Below are 14829 nucleotides of genomic sequence, written 5' to 3'. Positions count from 1 at the left end.
TAACATCCTCCTTCTTATGGTGCCACCTGGTGCCTCCTTTTGTCATTTCCCCCCTTCAACCTTACAAATGTACCGTTCAGATTTTCGATCATGAAAGTGAATCACAGTTTAACGTTTATCCAATTAATCATATGCTATTTTTAGGAGTTTTAATTAATCGTAAGGCATCAGTCCAATCTCTGGTTTAGGAAAAAAATGATTTTCTAATCTTCTCGAAAATAAGAGTTAACAAGAACAATCTATTTATGCTTATTTGTCTTTTAATGTTTTGAGTGTGTCAGTTTCTTATTCCACTAAGGTTTTATTAGTGATGTGTTTCCTTTTGTATTACTGATGTATTTCCTTCTGTTTTAGTGTTGACCCATCAAATATATCGTAATTTGAACTAAATTCTGCAACGTGAATTTACAGCAACAGGGCAATCCTTAATAGTTTTGAATGTTTATACATTCAACAGTGATGCTAAAACTAAACCAAGCAAATTACAGTTCCAGTGAACATGGACATGGCCTTCTTAAAATAAATCAGTTATTTCGCTTACAATGTCATCCGTGATTGAATCTCCTATCTCCATGCATATCTCCAAATTTAAGATTTGGAAGCTTTTCCACTCTTCTGATATCACACAGGACTCTGCATGCAACAGGTGCCTGATCTTTTTAGCTTCTCTGTATTGTTTCTCCAACACGTTAAAATGCTCATGTATGATACTCTGAAACCTCTCAGCTTCTGCAACTGCTTTGCTTGACACACTTTTACCTTCATTTTCATGAAACCCTTTGTCTTTTTCTACATGGTCAAACCGTAGCTGCTCCCTCTTTGCCAGGCTCCTTCTGTTTCTTCCGCACAAAGAAGCCGTCTCAACCATCTCCTGTAGTTTGTCTTTTTTTGCACGTCTCGATTTCAAAATATTTGAGCTCGCCGCTAGCTTTCTTACATAGTCTCTAACAAGTTTCTGGGATAAAGTTGGAACAGCTGTTACCTGCTCATCTGAACTTTTTAAGCGGCACACTGTTCCATCACCACCCAAATAATGCAAGTTAAAAATTAAAATCAATGCATACGTGGTAATACTTTTCTCCCCTTCTGGTTTTAGTGAAAGTGTCCAACCTGCATTTGGTAATGGTGCTTTCCATTTTGGTCCTCTACTACACTGCTGGCTATTCTCCTTTGACCTTATCCAATATGGTTTGGTTCCTGCATCAACCTGTTAGCTTAATGAGTGAGTTTGCTTAAAGACGGTAATGGAACTGTGGTTGCATGTATATAATATATAAAACGCGGTCGAGTAAAAAGAATCCCTTGCTTACCTCTGATCTTTTTAATTTGGGGAGTGTGAATGTCTGAAACATATTCGCCGGCAAAACCTTGTTGTGAGGAGCATCATTTTTAGTAAAATGATGAGACATAGCCCTTGTTTGTTGAGTTGCCTGAGTGTGTGCTGTTAAATATTCATGCACATAATACAGATCACTGTTGTCCTCTTCAACCCAGTTTGAGAACTCCTGGCTGTCTTCTGTGGGAATGAACTTGTATAGTAGTGATCTTAGTATCCCCGTAGCATGTAATAGCCGTTTCCTTATCTTGTGTAAATCATACTTGATGGACGATTTCAGATTCTTGGCTGAATAAAGGTGGTGAATGTTGGTAGTCTCATAGCTGAGGTTGTTGAACATGTAACTTCTTTCGATGAGGTAACTCTGCAACGAAAAAGGCTCTTGGTGGTGTTGGAGGTGATCTTTTAGCTGTTTTGTAGATTGTTGGCCAGAAGTGTCCATTGAAAGGAGAACTGAGTAGGACCTCGTGAAGCAGAAAAGATAAATTAAGCCGTGAATATGAATGATAGTTTTTTGGATAGCAGGAATGGAAGCTAATAGAAGGTGGTTGTATTTGACAATGGAGAGAGGAGCGTTAGTGGGAGAGTAAAGCAAGAGGTTGGTGGAGTGGGGAAGAGGAATTTAAGCAAAGGAAATAGTTTATTTGACCGGGGAACCAGAAAGCTAAAGCTTGGTAACATAGCAATCAATTGGTGGTGCCAACATGTTTAGTGTATGCGATCTCTTGATTGCTTTGCTTTGTTGAGGCTTATGTGTTGTTGCACATATACTATAGGACATTCTAATTCCAATGGCTTTCCCTTTTTCTGTACAGGATGTTATGGTTTCGTATATGAGGAAGGCTCTATCATTCTGTCATGTCCTTGTCTATTTCCTTTTCTGAATCAGAATATTTTTGGACTATTATATAAAATTGAGCATGTGGGTGGGTCTTGCAATTGGTAATAGCCATATTACTTTATTCCTTTGGCCAAAGCAAAGCAGAACTAATCAGGTTTGGGCATCCAATACATTGTTTTCTGACTTGTAAAAGGAGAATTAAGCCTTCAAAGGAGGGCAAAGTTGGTCTGTCCATTGTACAATAAGCAAGCTCACGTCCTTTTAAAATATAAAATTACATAAACAAACATATAAAGAAACAGGAGATTTGAAACGGGCTTTGGTAATCCTTCTTTTCTGGTGGAGGTACAAATTTTGACGTTGTCCTTAAGAAAATGAGTGTCCTTTGTAGGGTACCTGTTTGAATCAAATACTCAGAGGTTAACTAATTTCATTTTTGTGTGTAACAAAATTAAAGTGAGAGATTAATGATGGTGAGATTGAGTGCATTAACCGCTGATGCTTCTTCAGCTAAGGGCGTCTTAATAGTGAGTGAATCATGGTAGTGGCGCCTCTTGTAAACGTTGAACTATAAGTTGGGTTCTTGCACGCGTTTCTTCTCGAATCTCCATTATCTAAATGCTTGGTTCAATTAAGTAGTCTGCTTTTTGTCCAAACCTGATTCTTTCCAGCAATGAATGTGTCTGAAATCCAGATTCATAATCATAAAGAACTGGATGCAGTCACAGGAATTGGAAAATGTGATTATGAGATGATAAAAACTATATAAATTAAGAAAATAAATCTAATTAATGGAACAAAATTTACCCTTTGAAAATGCATGCAAGGAATCTCAGCCAAATAATATAGAAAGATAAATCATTTTTCCATAGAGAAAAAAACAAGTGACTATAGAATAAAATTAGCAAAACATGCACTGGGAGGAGTTGTTGCATATTGTACCGGTGAAGTAAAGGGAATCAAAACAAGAACCTGTTCAATTCTGTAAAATGGAGAAAAAACTACTTCTCTTGCACTGCTTTGCTTCCATGTCCTACCCAGAGCTAAGAAGGTGTAGAAGTTATTTTTCCAAATATGAGTAATTTAAAGAAATCACAACACATGATAACAATATGTTAAAGCTACGTGTTTCCAGCCTATACATATATGTTTGTTACATTAAAATTTCAAATTTTAATTGTTCATTTTTCATCTTTATGCTCTAGCAAAACAAATTTTCATTTGAATAAAAAATTGCAATCAGTCATTAGATTTCTTTATCCTCTTATTAGAAAAAATTTCAACCAAAAATTTACCCGTGTTTTATATTAAAATCTACTGTATTTGTTTTGTGTTTTGATTGATTAATTTCTTAATCAATATAAACTAGTAAACTTGCTAATATGATTGCTAGTTGGTGCTTCTTTTAGTGAGATTTCGGTTATAGTTTTAATGTTAAGAGTAAAGAGAATTGTATCTCTCGTCTTGTCCTTTCTACAACAGGTTTTGTTCGACCAACAACCGGGTCGGATTAGAAGCCTCATGAGAAAATAATTCATTTATTTATCATTCATTTACTTTATTTATTTATCAGATCATCCAACTTAATATTTTATGAAGTCGTTTAGTTCAATAATTTGTTTATTTTTGTAATTTAAATATTTTTTGTCTAGATAATCTATATTTTAAATTTGTCAATTTTTTTAAAAAACCGATATCTTCATTTTTTATACTTTGAGCAAACTTTTCTTCTCATCTTACATTTTTAATACACATGAAATATTAAGTTTGTTTTAGTTTACTTTATTTGCTTTTATTGTTTAAATATAGATTTTCTATTTTCTATTTTCTATTTCAAATGGTTATATATTTTGATTAAACTTTTATTTTTTTCCGTTTTCCAAATTATTTTATTTTTAAAAAAATAATAATTTTATAGATGGTAACAATTATAACGGAATATAATATTTTTAAAATTATTTAAATGCTAAAACTGGTTTTAATATTTTTTTTAAAAATTTATGATATTAACCGTTACAACTACCCATAAATATTAAATATAATTTTTAAAATTAAGTTAGATTAAAACAAAATTTTTTTAGTAACGATTATTTAACAGAGAGACACGGTTTTTTATTTGAAGTCTTCTAGTCTCACCGACTTATGTATTTTTCGGAAAATTATATTTTAAATTTGTCCATCCTTCCATACAAATTTGGTATTTTCATTTTTTTTTATACTTTAAGGCAGACAAATATACAAAGAATATTAAGATTGTTTTAGTTGACCTAGTTTGTTTTTATTGTTTAAATATAGATTTTCTATTTTCTATTTGAAAAGGTTATACATTTTGATTAAACTTTTATTTCTTTCCACTTTTCCAAATTATTTTATTTTTAAAAAGTAATAATTTTATAGATAGTTACCGTTATCACTAAATATAATTTTTTTAATAATTATTTCAGAAAATATTAAAACTGATTTTAATATTTGTTTAAAATTCATGATATTAACCGTTACAACTACCAATAAATATTAAATATGGTTTTTTAATTAAATTAGTTAAAACAGATTTTTTTTGCAGCGATTATTTCAACAGTTTTTATTTCTAACAAAAATGCTAACCATATATTTTTTACTTTTTTAAATCTGATTTTATTTAAATACACAGTTTTATATTTATTTAAACTTATCTAATATCTTAATATAAAGAATAAAATCCAAATAATGCATATTTTTTATATACATCACAATTTCAATTTTAGGCAAGTTTCACATATAATATTTGATAAAATTTTATATATATGAGTGAAAACATATGCATTACAAGTATTTATTTTTTTGTTATTATAATGAAAATGTATTAAATTTTAGAATATTTTTATTAAAAATAACTATAAAAATAAATATTTTGTATAAGTTTTTATTATATAAATATTATAAATATTTATTTAAAAATATTTTTTTTCATATAAGTAATAATTTAAATTTAAAAAGATAGTTACTAAATAATAAAATTAAAAAAAATATATAAACTTCAAAAAATAAATCTATAAATATAACCGTTAAAATTCTGCTAGTGGTAGTGGCAAGTTGTATTGTACCTACTCTGTTTCTGGAGGTTGCATTCTTTGGAAGAAAGGCTCTCTAAGAGGTTAGAAAGTGCAGCTCAACATCTGTTATGGCGCGATTACTGTATTTATTTATCTTTCTTTTTCCTGCATGATTCTATAGTTCAACTGTCAGTATTTCATCATTTACATTGCTATAGCCTTCTTTTCCTCAGTGTTTGATCAAAGGAAAGAAGAGTTTGGTTTAAAAATTTAGAAGGGTGAAAAGGAAAAATTATTTAGGGACTAAAATTTCTCTTGCCTTTTAATACTGGAGGAATTGGAGAGAAGAGAAACGTGATTTTTAATTTTTTGGCGTGCTGAGCAAATTACTGTAAAATCTCTTTGTCTCACCCTTTTCATTAAAATTGGTTATCTCTACTCCACTCCACTCGTTTTCATTAAGCTTTTTCTTTTTTAATTTCTATTTCAGTGACGATGGGTGGAATTTCTATTGATGATGATTGGGAGTTCACTTCTTCCTCATCCAATGAGGTTCGGACAATAGTCTTAGTTGGGCGAACTGGCTATGGCAAGAGTGCAACGGGTAATACCATTCTCGGAAGGAAGGTCTTCAAGTCAAGGGCAAGTTCTTCTGGTGTATCCATCACATGTGAATTGGGGACCGCAGAACTAGACGACGGACTGCTTGTTAATGTTATTGACACCCCAGGTAAAGGCATGATAACATATTAATTCAGGAGCATGTGTGATTGTGATAGGAATCACACTCCTAATTCCCTATTAGCACACTCCCGTGGGCTCAAATCCCCTAGGTTATGGCCCAATGCACCCGTAGGTAAGAATAAATGGGGTGGGGGAGGGAGAGCAAGCGCTGAGGAGAGTGTAGATTCCATTAGGGGGATAGGGAATATTGTTGTTAAGTCTAAGGCTTTTTCTTGTACTTGGGGCTACGACTCTTATCCTTCCCTGTTATATGGGAATTGCTATCATTTGTGTTTTCTTTGAGATTTTGTATGCACACTACGACGAGTCTTAAAACTAAGGGGCATTGCTCAAGGGTCAAGATCAATTGGTACTTCCTAATGATGCCACACTAAAGGAACAAACATTTTAATTGAGTACTTTAATGACCAGTGTCAATGAGATTGCTAATTGGGTCAATTGGCATAGGTTTAGGCAAAGGGTTGGGACCAGTCACGAAAGATTTCTGACTAATAGCAAGAAGGTTGAGTGATAATATTGTGTCCATGAGATTGCCAATTGGGTCAATTGGAACAGGTTTAGGCAAAGGGTTGGGATCAGCCACTCCAGTCACGAAAGATTTGTGACTAATAGCTAGAAGGACTGAGTGATAATCCTATGGGTTGGGTTGCAAAGATATAGACTTACTTTACTGTTCTAAGTACCCTATTAGACTTGCCTTGATAGTTGGCACAAGTTTGTGTGGAAAGAATGATATGACACTGCTTCAAGGTGTTGTGTGACTTTGATCCTTAGCTGAGTTGAGAGATGCTTAACTGATCACCCATGGGTTACTATGGTGATCATCAATCTGGTAACCCATTCTCCCAATTGAAGCCTCTTTAGCAGGATGGCACCTACAATGAATATGTGGTATCATTTGAAGTACTAATGACCCAAGTTATTCTAATGGTTGAGGATGAATAAATGGGGTTTTTCAAGTCTGGCTTAAGGACAAAACATGCTTGGTGGTCCTACGCTGTGCAAAACCAGCACAGATTAATATTCGAGGCATGTTTGATTGAGCAAAAGTTTGCTTGAACGATGCCTTTTGGATGCTAGAGCAGAGGTTGAAATTAACATGCGTTTCGTTATGTCTAGCCTTTACCCCAATTATCCAAGGAGTTCACAATTCAGTGAGCTTAACTAGGAGCTCTAATGATAATAAGCCTAACCAAACCCTAGCGCTTAATTATCAGTTTCGAGGTAGATCATGAATCGCCTGTAGTGAGAATTAATGGACTGAAGGGAAAGGGCCTTTGTTTCAAATGTTGACAATTCCATAGCCCAAGTCATCTATGCCAACACTTGTTTCATTGGTTTAGGCCGGAGAGGAGCTAAATATTGAATCTCTAATAGCTATGGAGGGGAAGGAGGCCGAGGAAGGGAGGGAGATGGTATGCCAAATCTTCTTCCTCCACTTGTGATTCATTATTTGAAAGGGGAAACTAGATTCGATTGCCTAAGTGGTAGTGGATTAGGGAAGCCTTGTGATAATTGAAGTGCATTTCCATTGGAGCCCAATAAAATATGGAAACCACATGCTAATCCACACAGGAAACAAGCCAGTTTTGCTGAACATGATTGGGTTTACATCAAACTTTTAGGTGTCGTCTTGCATTGGTGAAGTCAATTTTACTGAACGGGATTGATTGCTTCCTGAACAAATGCTAAGTTGTCACCAAGGTACTACGGTCCCTTTTAGGTGCTGTCTCACATTGGTGAAGTCATCTACAAGCTCTTATTTTCAGTGACAACATGCATCCATCCCCTGTTCTACATATCTCAGCTCAAGTGTTCCAACAAATGACTTCACTAGCACCTCTATACCACCTCAGATGGCTATAAAAGGCCATGTTCCTTTGTTTCCAGAAGCTGTACTAGCCACATGAAAAGTCAAAAGCTTATTCTTTGGAGATCTCTGCCAGTGAGAGAAAGCTACGTGGGAGAATCAATTGCTCCTATCAAGGAATAATTTCCTTTCTTTTACTTTGAGGACAAGGCAGATGTGGGAGTCTACTATGTGGGAATCAAATCAACTGCTGCAATCAAGGAACAATTTCCTTGCTATTGCGAGGACATTCAAGATGCTACAAGCTAGGGAGACTTAGGAATTTTTCTATTAGGGGTCAAAATGGTTTTCCTTGTGGATGAACTGAGAATGAAATTGGTATTCCTAATCCCTTTTTAGTGTATTCTTGTTGGCCCAAATTCCCAAGGTCATGCCTCCAACAAGGGAGGGGCAAAGTTTGTTTTAGAGAGTGTAGAGTTTATTAGGGATGTGGAGAATATCATTGTTAGTGCGAGTCTGGAGATTTCTCTCAGACTTGTAGGCTATAATTGTTATCTTTTTTTTTTTTTCCTTCTATTATCAATAAAATAGTGAATTATTCAAGAAATCTTACATCCATCTGACCTACAAAGTTTCACAGGATTATTTGATTTGTCTTCTGGAGAGTATGGACCTGAGTATGTTCGAAAGGAAATTATCAAATGCATGGATTTGGCTAAGGATGGAATCCATGCTGTCATTTTGGTGTTATCGGTTAGAACACGCTTTACTGAGGAACAAGAAACTATTCTAAAGACCTTGCAGTCATTATTTGGAAGCAAAATTGTAGATTACATGATTGTGGTCTTCACTGGAGGAGATGATTTGGAAGAAACGGAAGAGAGCTTGGAGGATTATTTAGGTCGTGAATGTCCAAAGGCTTTAGAGGTTTTTCTTTGAGCATTGCAATCTAGATTAAAGTCTGTTTTTTTCTTTCTTATATTCATTGGATTTTTAACCTGTACCAATTACTGTGGTTTTCTGTTTCAATTTAACGACAGGGTTAACCTATTTGCCGACATTTTAAATATATATTGTCAATTTTTTGAAAATGTGTACATACTTTTGAAAGTCCATCTGCCGAATCTCAAATGGGAAATTCTTAGTTTTGTTGATCTTCAACTGAAATATTGAATTTAACTACACTGTAGGAAATTCTTGGTCTGTGTGAGAATCGAGTTGTACTTTTTGATAACAAGACTAAGGATGAAGGGAAACGATCGGGACAAGTTCAAGAACTTCTCTCTTTTGTAAACATTGTTCTATCACAGAATGGTGGACGACCTTATACAAATGAGTTGTTTGAGTTGTTTACAGAACTGAAGGTGAATCTTTTGTGAACATCAAATCTTGGAAAGCATACATGATATCAGTTAATTCATCATTTCATTCACTTGACTGCAGAAGCGAGCAAAGGAGCTGCATAAGCAACAAAGAAAGTTTGATTCTTTAAAAGAAGAATATTCTGAAGAAGCAATATTGGAGTTTGAAAAGCAAATGCAGCAAACATATGATGATCAATTAAAGCGAATTACTGAGATGGTAATCTTTACGTCCATGTCTTTTTATATTGACCATTTTAATTAACTTGATGTCATTTAACCTTTTTTTTAAGTTAAATAATGTGACTCTTTTATTTTAATGATTTTTTTATAGCAGCTTTGCATATGTATTACAGTGTAGTGCTTAATAAGCAACTTGGTTGAATAAAATCATCATTTACTCGGTATTTAAACTCCTTGAATAGTTGCACTCATTCGGATAAAATATTATTGATGTTTTGGCATAGGATCTAACATTGGTTAAATCTTGTTGAATTTCATAAATTAAGTAATATGGGATAATCTTATTTTTCTTTGTGTGTATCATATACATGTATATTAATTATTAACGAGTCCTATGAAATTGATAAGTGAGTCTTAATAAGTAGTTTAATGGGTACATTCCAGAAGGAATAGATACTCCATACTGACTCAAATATAAGCAAAAAAAAAAGAGTTATGTTGAGTGAACCTTTTTTAAATCATTTTAGTTTCTACACTTTAATTCCTAAAAATACCACCATAATTTAATTTATGTCCATGATCAGAGTATGATGCTTATGCTCCATCCATATTGCATCCGATCCATCCTATTTCATGGGGAGTCCACTCCTCTTGAATAATCTTCATATATGCTTTCCTTGGCATGCTACTTGTAGCCAAAAGAATAAAAAAGATTCAAGGCAGTGAAACTTCTGCATTTATATGTTGGTACTGAGTTTGATACAAAAGTACATGGAGTAACTCTAGGACAATATAATGATGATAAATAGAATAACTTTATATACAATATAATGATGATAAATAGAGTAATTATTCTAACAACAATATTGACATAATAAGTGGAGCTTTATCCTTAATATTTTTGTTTTTGGATTAATTATATGAATTTTCAGGTTGAATCAAAATTGAGTGAGGTAACTATGAAGCTTAAGCAACAGTTAGATGAAGAGCAAGCTGCAAGACTTGAGGCTGAGGAGAAGGCAATGTTAGCTCAAAGGAGATCAGATGAAGAAATACGTAGACTGAGAGAAAATCTTGAGAAGGCCCACGAAGAACTTCGCAAGCAATCTGAAGGTCGTTGTGCCATTCTTTGACAGTACCTACATGGAACTTCAGAGAATTTATTTGGTATTTTTCTCTAGGATGGTGACATCAAATAGCTCTTGCTCTTTCGCGGTGTTAATAAGTACCATGGCAATTATGCATTTACTTTTATTCCATGTTTGACAATCATGGATTATGGGATTGATATTTTCTAATCTGGTTTTCATACTTAGTAATTTCAATTTAAATTAAGTGTTTTCTGTCAAATTATAAGTGTAATTACTTCTGCAAAAGGTTTTGTCCGACTAACAACTCGTGTCAGGCCTGGATATTGGAGGCCTCCTAGGATGAGAAAATAATCCATTTATTTATCATTCATTTAGTTTATTTATCAGATCCATCCAACAAAGTTATAGAATGAATTCAAATTCATCTCTTTAATTCTAAGAAATGTCAATAGATAAATTTCTCGATTTCGAAATATATGAAAACCTCAAGTAGTAAAAATAGTGATATACTGTGTTTTTATGATTAGATTTTATATTCGAATGAACCTTGTAATAGTAAGAAAGTTGGTTTTTTAATTATGAGTATAGCAAACGAAAAATTTAAATAGAATTCAATCCAATAAGATTGTTCCCCTTTCAAAAAAAACACGAAAGTTTCTCTCATCGGGCTCAAATATTTATGCAAAATAAAAAAAATTAAGGTTTTTTATTTTCAAATTTTATGATAAAAAAATTCTAATATAAAATAATCCGTTATTTTTCAAAATGCAATGAAATAGGCAATATTTAATCTATCAAAAGTTAATCTAATCTAATAAGTTTTTTTATATAATTAAATATTTTTAAAATTTACTTTTAAAAGTTAAAGTTAGATTTTTCTGGAAATTATTTTTAAATTATAACTTTTAAGAGGATATTGAACGAATTTGTCTTTTCAAATTACATTCCATATGTCAATTATTTTAATTGTTTTTTTTTTTCAAAAGTCCTTCATTAATATGAATATTGTGGAAAGTAAATTATTAAGATTCTACCAAACTTAATATTGAGAGTGTTTTAATAAAAAATTATTAGTAAATTATTGGTTTGGGATCCTACATACTATAAACATATATGCCCCCATAGAAAGTATTTAATATTAAATTAATTTTATATCGGTGAATCTTGGATGAATAATTTAAAATGATTTATTTTGAAAGTAGGGTTACATAGGCGGGAGGAGATTTGGGGGAAAAGGTGAGAAGAGAGAGATGGGAAAGAGAGAGAAAGAGGAGGAGAAAGAGAAGAAGCAGAGGTATCTTTTGAAAACGGAACCGTCGGAGTGGTCGTGGGAGGACCAGACGGCGAACGGAGGCATAAGCAACTGGGATGGGGTAAAGAACAAGCAGGCCCAGAAATACCTTAAATCCATGTCCCTCGGCGACCTCTGTTTCTTCTACCACTCTGGTTCCAAGGCCCGCCGTATCGTTGGCGTTGTCTCCGTGGTCCGCGAATGGGACGGTGATGCAGTGGACGTGAAGGCCGTGGGAGAGATGAGGAGGCCCGTGGACTTGAAGGAGATGAAGCATTTCAAGGATTTTGCTCTCCTCAGGCAACCCAGGCTCTCTGTTGTCCCTGTTCCCGACCTCATTTGGGACCAAATTTGTCTTTTGGGAGGCGGCTACCACGGCGACTCCCACGGTGACTCTTCTCCCTGATTTCACAACTCTCACATTGTATGTAAACTAACTTCCTTTTTGCTTCTGCTTTCCGTTAAGTAACTACTTTTCTTTACCATTCTCCTTTCCCCTGCTAGTTTCTTCTTACAACCATCATTTAACAAGATTACGTAATTGCAACCTAACCCTAACCTTCACCGCCACCGTCGTAACCGTCGTCACCGTCACTGGTAAAATGTCTTTTCGGCTCCTCAACTCAGAAATGATACGTGTAGGCTTCTGCCTACTCTTGTTGGGCCTCTATCTGTATCTGGGCCATTGTCCTTCAAGAAACGACCGTCTTTTTTCTTTTTTTCAAATTAATTTATTGAACTATAATATACTAACTTAATTTAAATAATAGTTTTAATATATAACTAATTTTCCTAATTAGCACAGAAATTAATTATTTTTAATATTAGAGTTCAAATTATAAATTTTATAAAGCGAGGGGGTCATCATACTATTGTATATTTTTTAGCATTTAATTGTTTAGAAATCTTGAAAACGTAGCATTAATAATAATAATAGAAAATCTGTGACGTTATACTATTTAATATTTTTTAATGGTAATAGTCGCTCCATCTGTCCCTTTTTAAATGTTGAATTTATGATAAAATTTCGTTTTTATTTATTCATCTTCTACAAAATTCAACATATTTCATGGTCAACCAATGGGTAAACAAAAGAGTTTCACACGTAGTTGTGAAAAAGAGAAAGAGGCTAGAACTTAGGAAGGTATTATTTCAAGGAACGGTGTGATATATGTTTGACATTTATTTACGTAATTTATCTCAAACTATAGCGGAATTAAAAATCATGTAATGTTTTGTTTTTTCTTAATTTTATTTAAACTTGACCGAATTTAACTTTCCAAGTATTACCTTGGAAACTCGGTCACTCTTAAATAGAAAAACATAAAGGACACGATAAAAAAAAAAAAAAAAAACACTAGCAATTATAATAAGAAAGCTTTTTTTTTAAATCTTTTTTTTTTGAGTAATTTTTTTTTTTTTGAAATATCTTAAACAACTATTTTTAAAAAGAAAATAAGTATATGCTATTTCTATTCTTGCAGAAGACATTTTAAGCTGCACAAATCGATGCTTCATTAATATTATAGCATTTATTACATTCATTCATTTCAAACTTATTACGGTGTGTTCAGATTTGAGTTGGATGATAACAAAAGAAAAATCAGTTTTTGTTTTCAACATTTTTGACTTGTTTCTTAGTTTTAGAGAAATAAAATCCACCTTAAATTAAAATTAATTCAAAAATTATAAATAGTTTTTAAACTTGTGTTGAATTTAATATAACTTAACTGAATCCGAGTACACATTATCGTTGAAAAATAACAATTTCAAAATTTGAGTGAAACGTCTATTTGTTGTGACCACATACTTATGTGACTATTTGGCGATTTTTTTTACACAAATTAAATAAAAATTGATATATTAAGAATCATTAAAAGATATAAATTAGTATTTCATAAAAAAATAAAAAATAATATAGTATTTTTTATTTATTTTTTTTGTAAATGGGAGGGATGAAGTAACATTTGTAATAGTAGAGATTCTTTTGACGTGAGTGGATATGAAGAATTAAAAATAGACAAAGAGGTAGTTGGGAGAAACGAGGTGTTGAACATTTATTTGCGAATAATGTACGCTGAAAAGTGTGCCACATAATGCATGTGTTTAAGTTTAAGTGCGACACTAACACGTGCAGCTCCCTCCCACGCGCCGGCCCATTTCTTCCTCATTTAAACCTCAATTCTCTATTCTGTGCCTCAGGACGATGTTCATTGAAATTCAAATAATTGCGGTCAATATTGAGAGCGTTTTAATAAAATATTATTAGTAGCTCTGACTTTTACAATACAGTATTATGTGGCAGAGGATGAAAGTGTGTGTGTGTATATATATAGGATTGGTTGTGTGTGGGAGAAAGTGTGGAAAGGAAGAAGATAGAGAGAGAGAGAGAGAGGGATGAAGAATGAACTGGGAAATCTGGTGGAGTCGATAAAGTCGAAGGTGAGATCTCTGAACCTGAAGAAAGGGAAAAAACCTTACATAAAGATGGATAAAAGTGCGAGTGTGAAAGTCGAGATTCGCAGCAGAAAAGCTCGTAAGCTTATAGAGAAGACCTTGAAGGCTGCTGACACTCATCCTCGTTAATCTCTTTCTTCTTCCATTCCATTTAGGTTACAGATTCTTCTTTCTTTCTTTCTTTCCATGGTTGGTTCCAACGCTACCAACCACCGACTCTTTTGTTTTTCTTCCTATTACTAATACTTTTCATGATTCCTGCAAATAAATAATTCTATAGTTTGTAGTCTATATTGATGGCTCTGTAGACTTTGAATTGAACCCTCACTCACGTCTTTTTTCTTCTCTCTCTCTCACACGGAGACTGAGACTTTCACTTTCAGTTTCTGAAAACTGAAACGTAATATCGTTCTGATTTGCACGTTACCTTCGTTTCTTCTATTTCATTCACTCTCATTCAATGTCATCCTTGAAAATAATCTATACGCTTTAAATTCTTATTTATTTTTTAATTATATATATTTCTAATTAAAATATATTTCTAATTTCAGAGGGAAAAAATAATTTGAATCATGATGAAAACTATTTCTAACTCGTCAATTTTACTGCGTAAAATTATTATAAAGATGAAACTGGCAGAAAAATTCATTGATTAATATGATCGAGAACAAGTTCTATGATGG

General features: G+C 33.1%; 4 protein-coding genes across 7 annotated transcripts; 3 read left to right on the top strand and 1 right to left on the bottom strand.

Moving 5' to 3' along the window:
* Positions 1-427: 427 nt before the first annotated feature.
* Positions 428-9195, bottom strand: LOC106777422. Of its 3 annotated transcripts, none has more exons than XM_022787522.1 (3): positions 9166-9195; positions 1311-2889; positions 428-1207 (listed from the first exon to the last, which is right to left on the bottom strand). In XM_022787522.1, the coding sequence occupies exons 2-3, from the start codon at positions 1776-1778 to the stop codon at positions 515-517; spliced, it is 1161 nt and encodes a 386-aa protein (XP_022643243.1). In that variant the 5' UTR covers positions 1779-2889; positions 9166-9195; the 3' UTR covers positions 428-514. The 3 variants fall into 3 exon arrangements, with proteins under 3 accessions (XP_022643243.1, XP_014520492.1, XP_022643244.1); XM_014665006.2 differs by lacking the exon at positions 9166-9195 and having other exon boundaries at positions 428-1011; positions 1111-1207; positions 1311-2999; XM_022787523.1 differs by lacking the exon at positions 9166-9195 and having other exon boundaries at positions 1311-2573; positions 2835-2999.
* On the top strand, positions 5244-10657 carry LOC106776428 (immune-associated nucleotide-binding protein 9). 2 transcript variants are annotated; one of them, XM_014663884.2, is made up of 6 exons: positions 5244-5310; positions 5700-5939; positions 8404-8690; positions 8954-9127; positions 9207-9344; positions 10240-10657. In XM_014663884.2, exons 2-6 carry the CDS (start codon positions 5705-5707, stop codon positions 10438-10440), a joined length of 1035 nt encoding a protein of 344 aa, XP_014519370.1. In that variant the 5' UTR covers positions 5244-5310; positions 5700-5704; the 3' UTR covers positions 10441-10657. The 2 variants fall into 2 exon arrangements, with proteins under 2 accessions (XP_014519370.1, XP_014519371.1); XM_014663885.2 differs by lacking the exon at positions 5244-5310 and adding an exon at positions 5341-5600.
* A 928-nt stretch (positions 10658-11585) lies between these two features.
* LOC106776429 (thymocyte nuclear protein 1) lies at positions 11586-12174 on the top strand. The gene has a single exon (XM_014663886.2). The coding sequence runs from the start codon at positions 11649-11651 to the stop codon at positions 12093-12095; it is 447 nt and encodes a 148-aa protein (XP_014519372.1). The 5' UTR covers positions 11586-11648; the 3' UTR covers positions 12096-12174.
* Positions 12175-14018: 1844 nt separating this feature from the next.
* On the top strand, positions 14019-14437 carry LOC106777450. Its single transcript, XM_014665032.2, has one exon. The coding sequence runs from the start codon at positions 14087-14089 to the stop codon at positions 14273-14275; it is 189 nt and encodes a 62-aa protein (XP_014520518.1). The 5' UTR covers positions 14019-14086; the 3' UTR covers positions 14276-14437.
* Positions 14438-14829: the final 392 nt, after the last annotated feature.

This window comes from Vigna radiata, chromosome 11, assembly GCF_000741045.1.
Source record: "Vigna radiata var. radiata cultivar VC1973A chromosome 11, Vradiata_ver6, whole genome shotgun sequence".
Lineage (NCBI taxonomy): Eukaryota > Viridiplantae > Streptophyta > Magnoliopsida > Fabales > Fabaceae > Vigna > Vigna radiata.
This window is presented reverse-complemented; position numbering and strand designations above follow the sequence as displayed.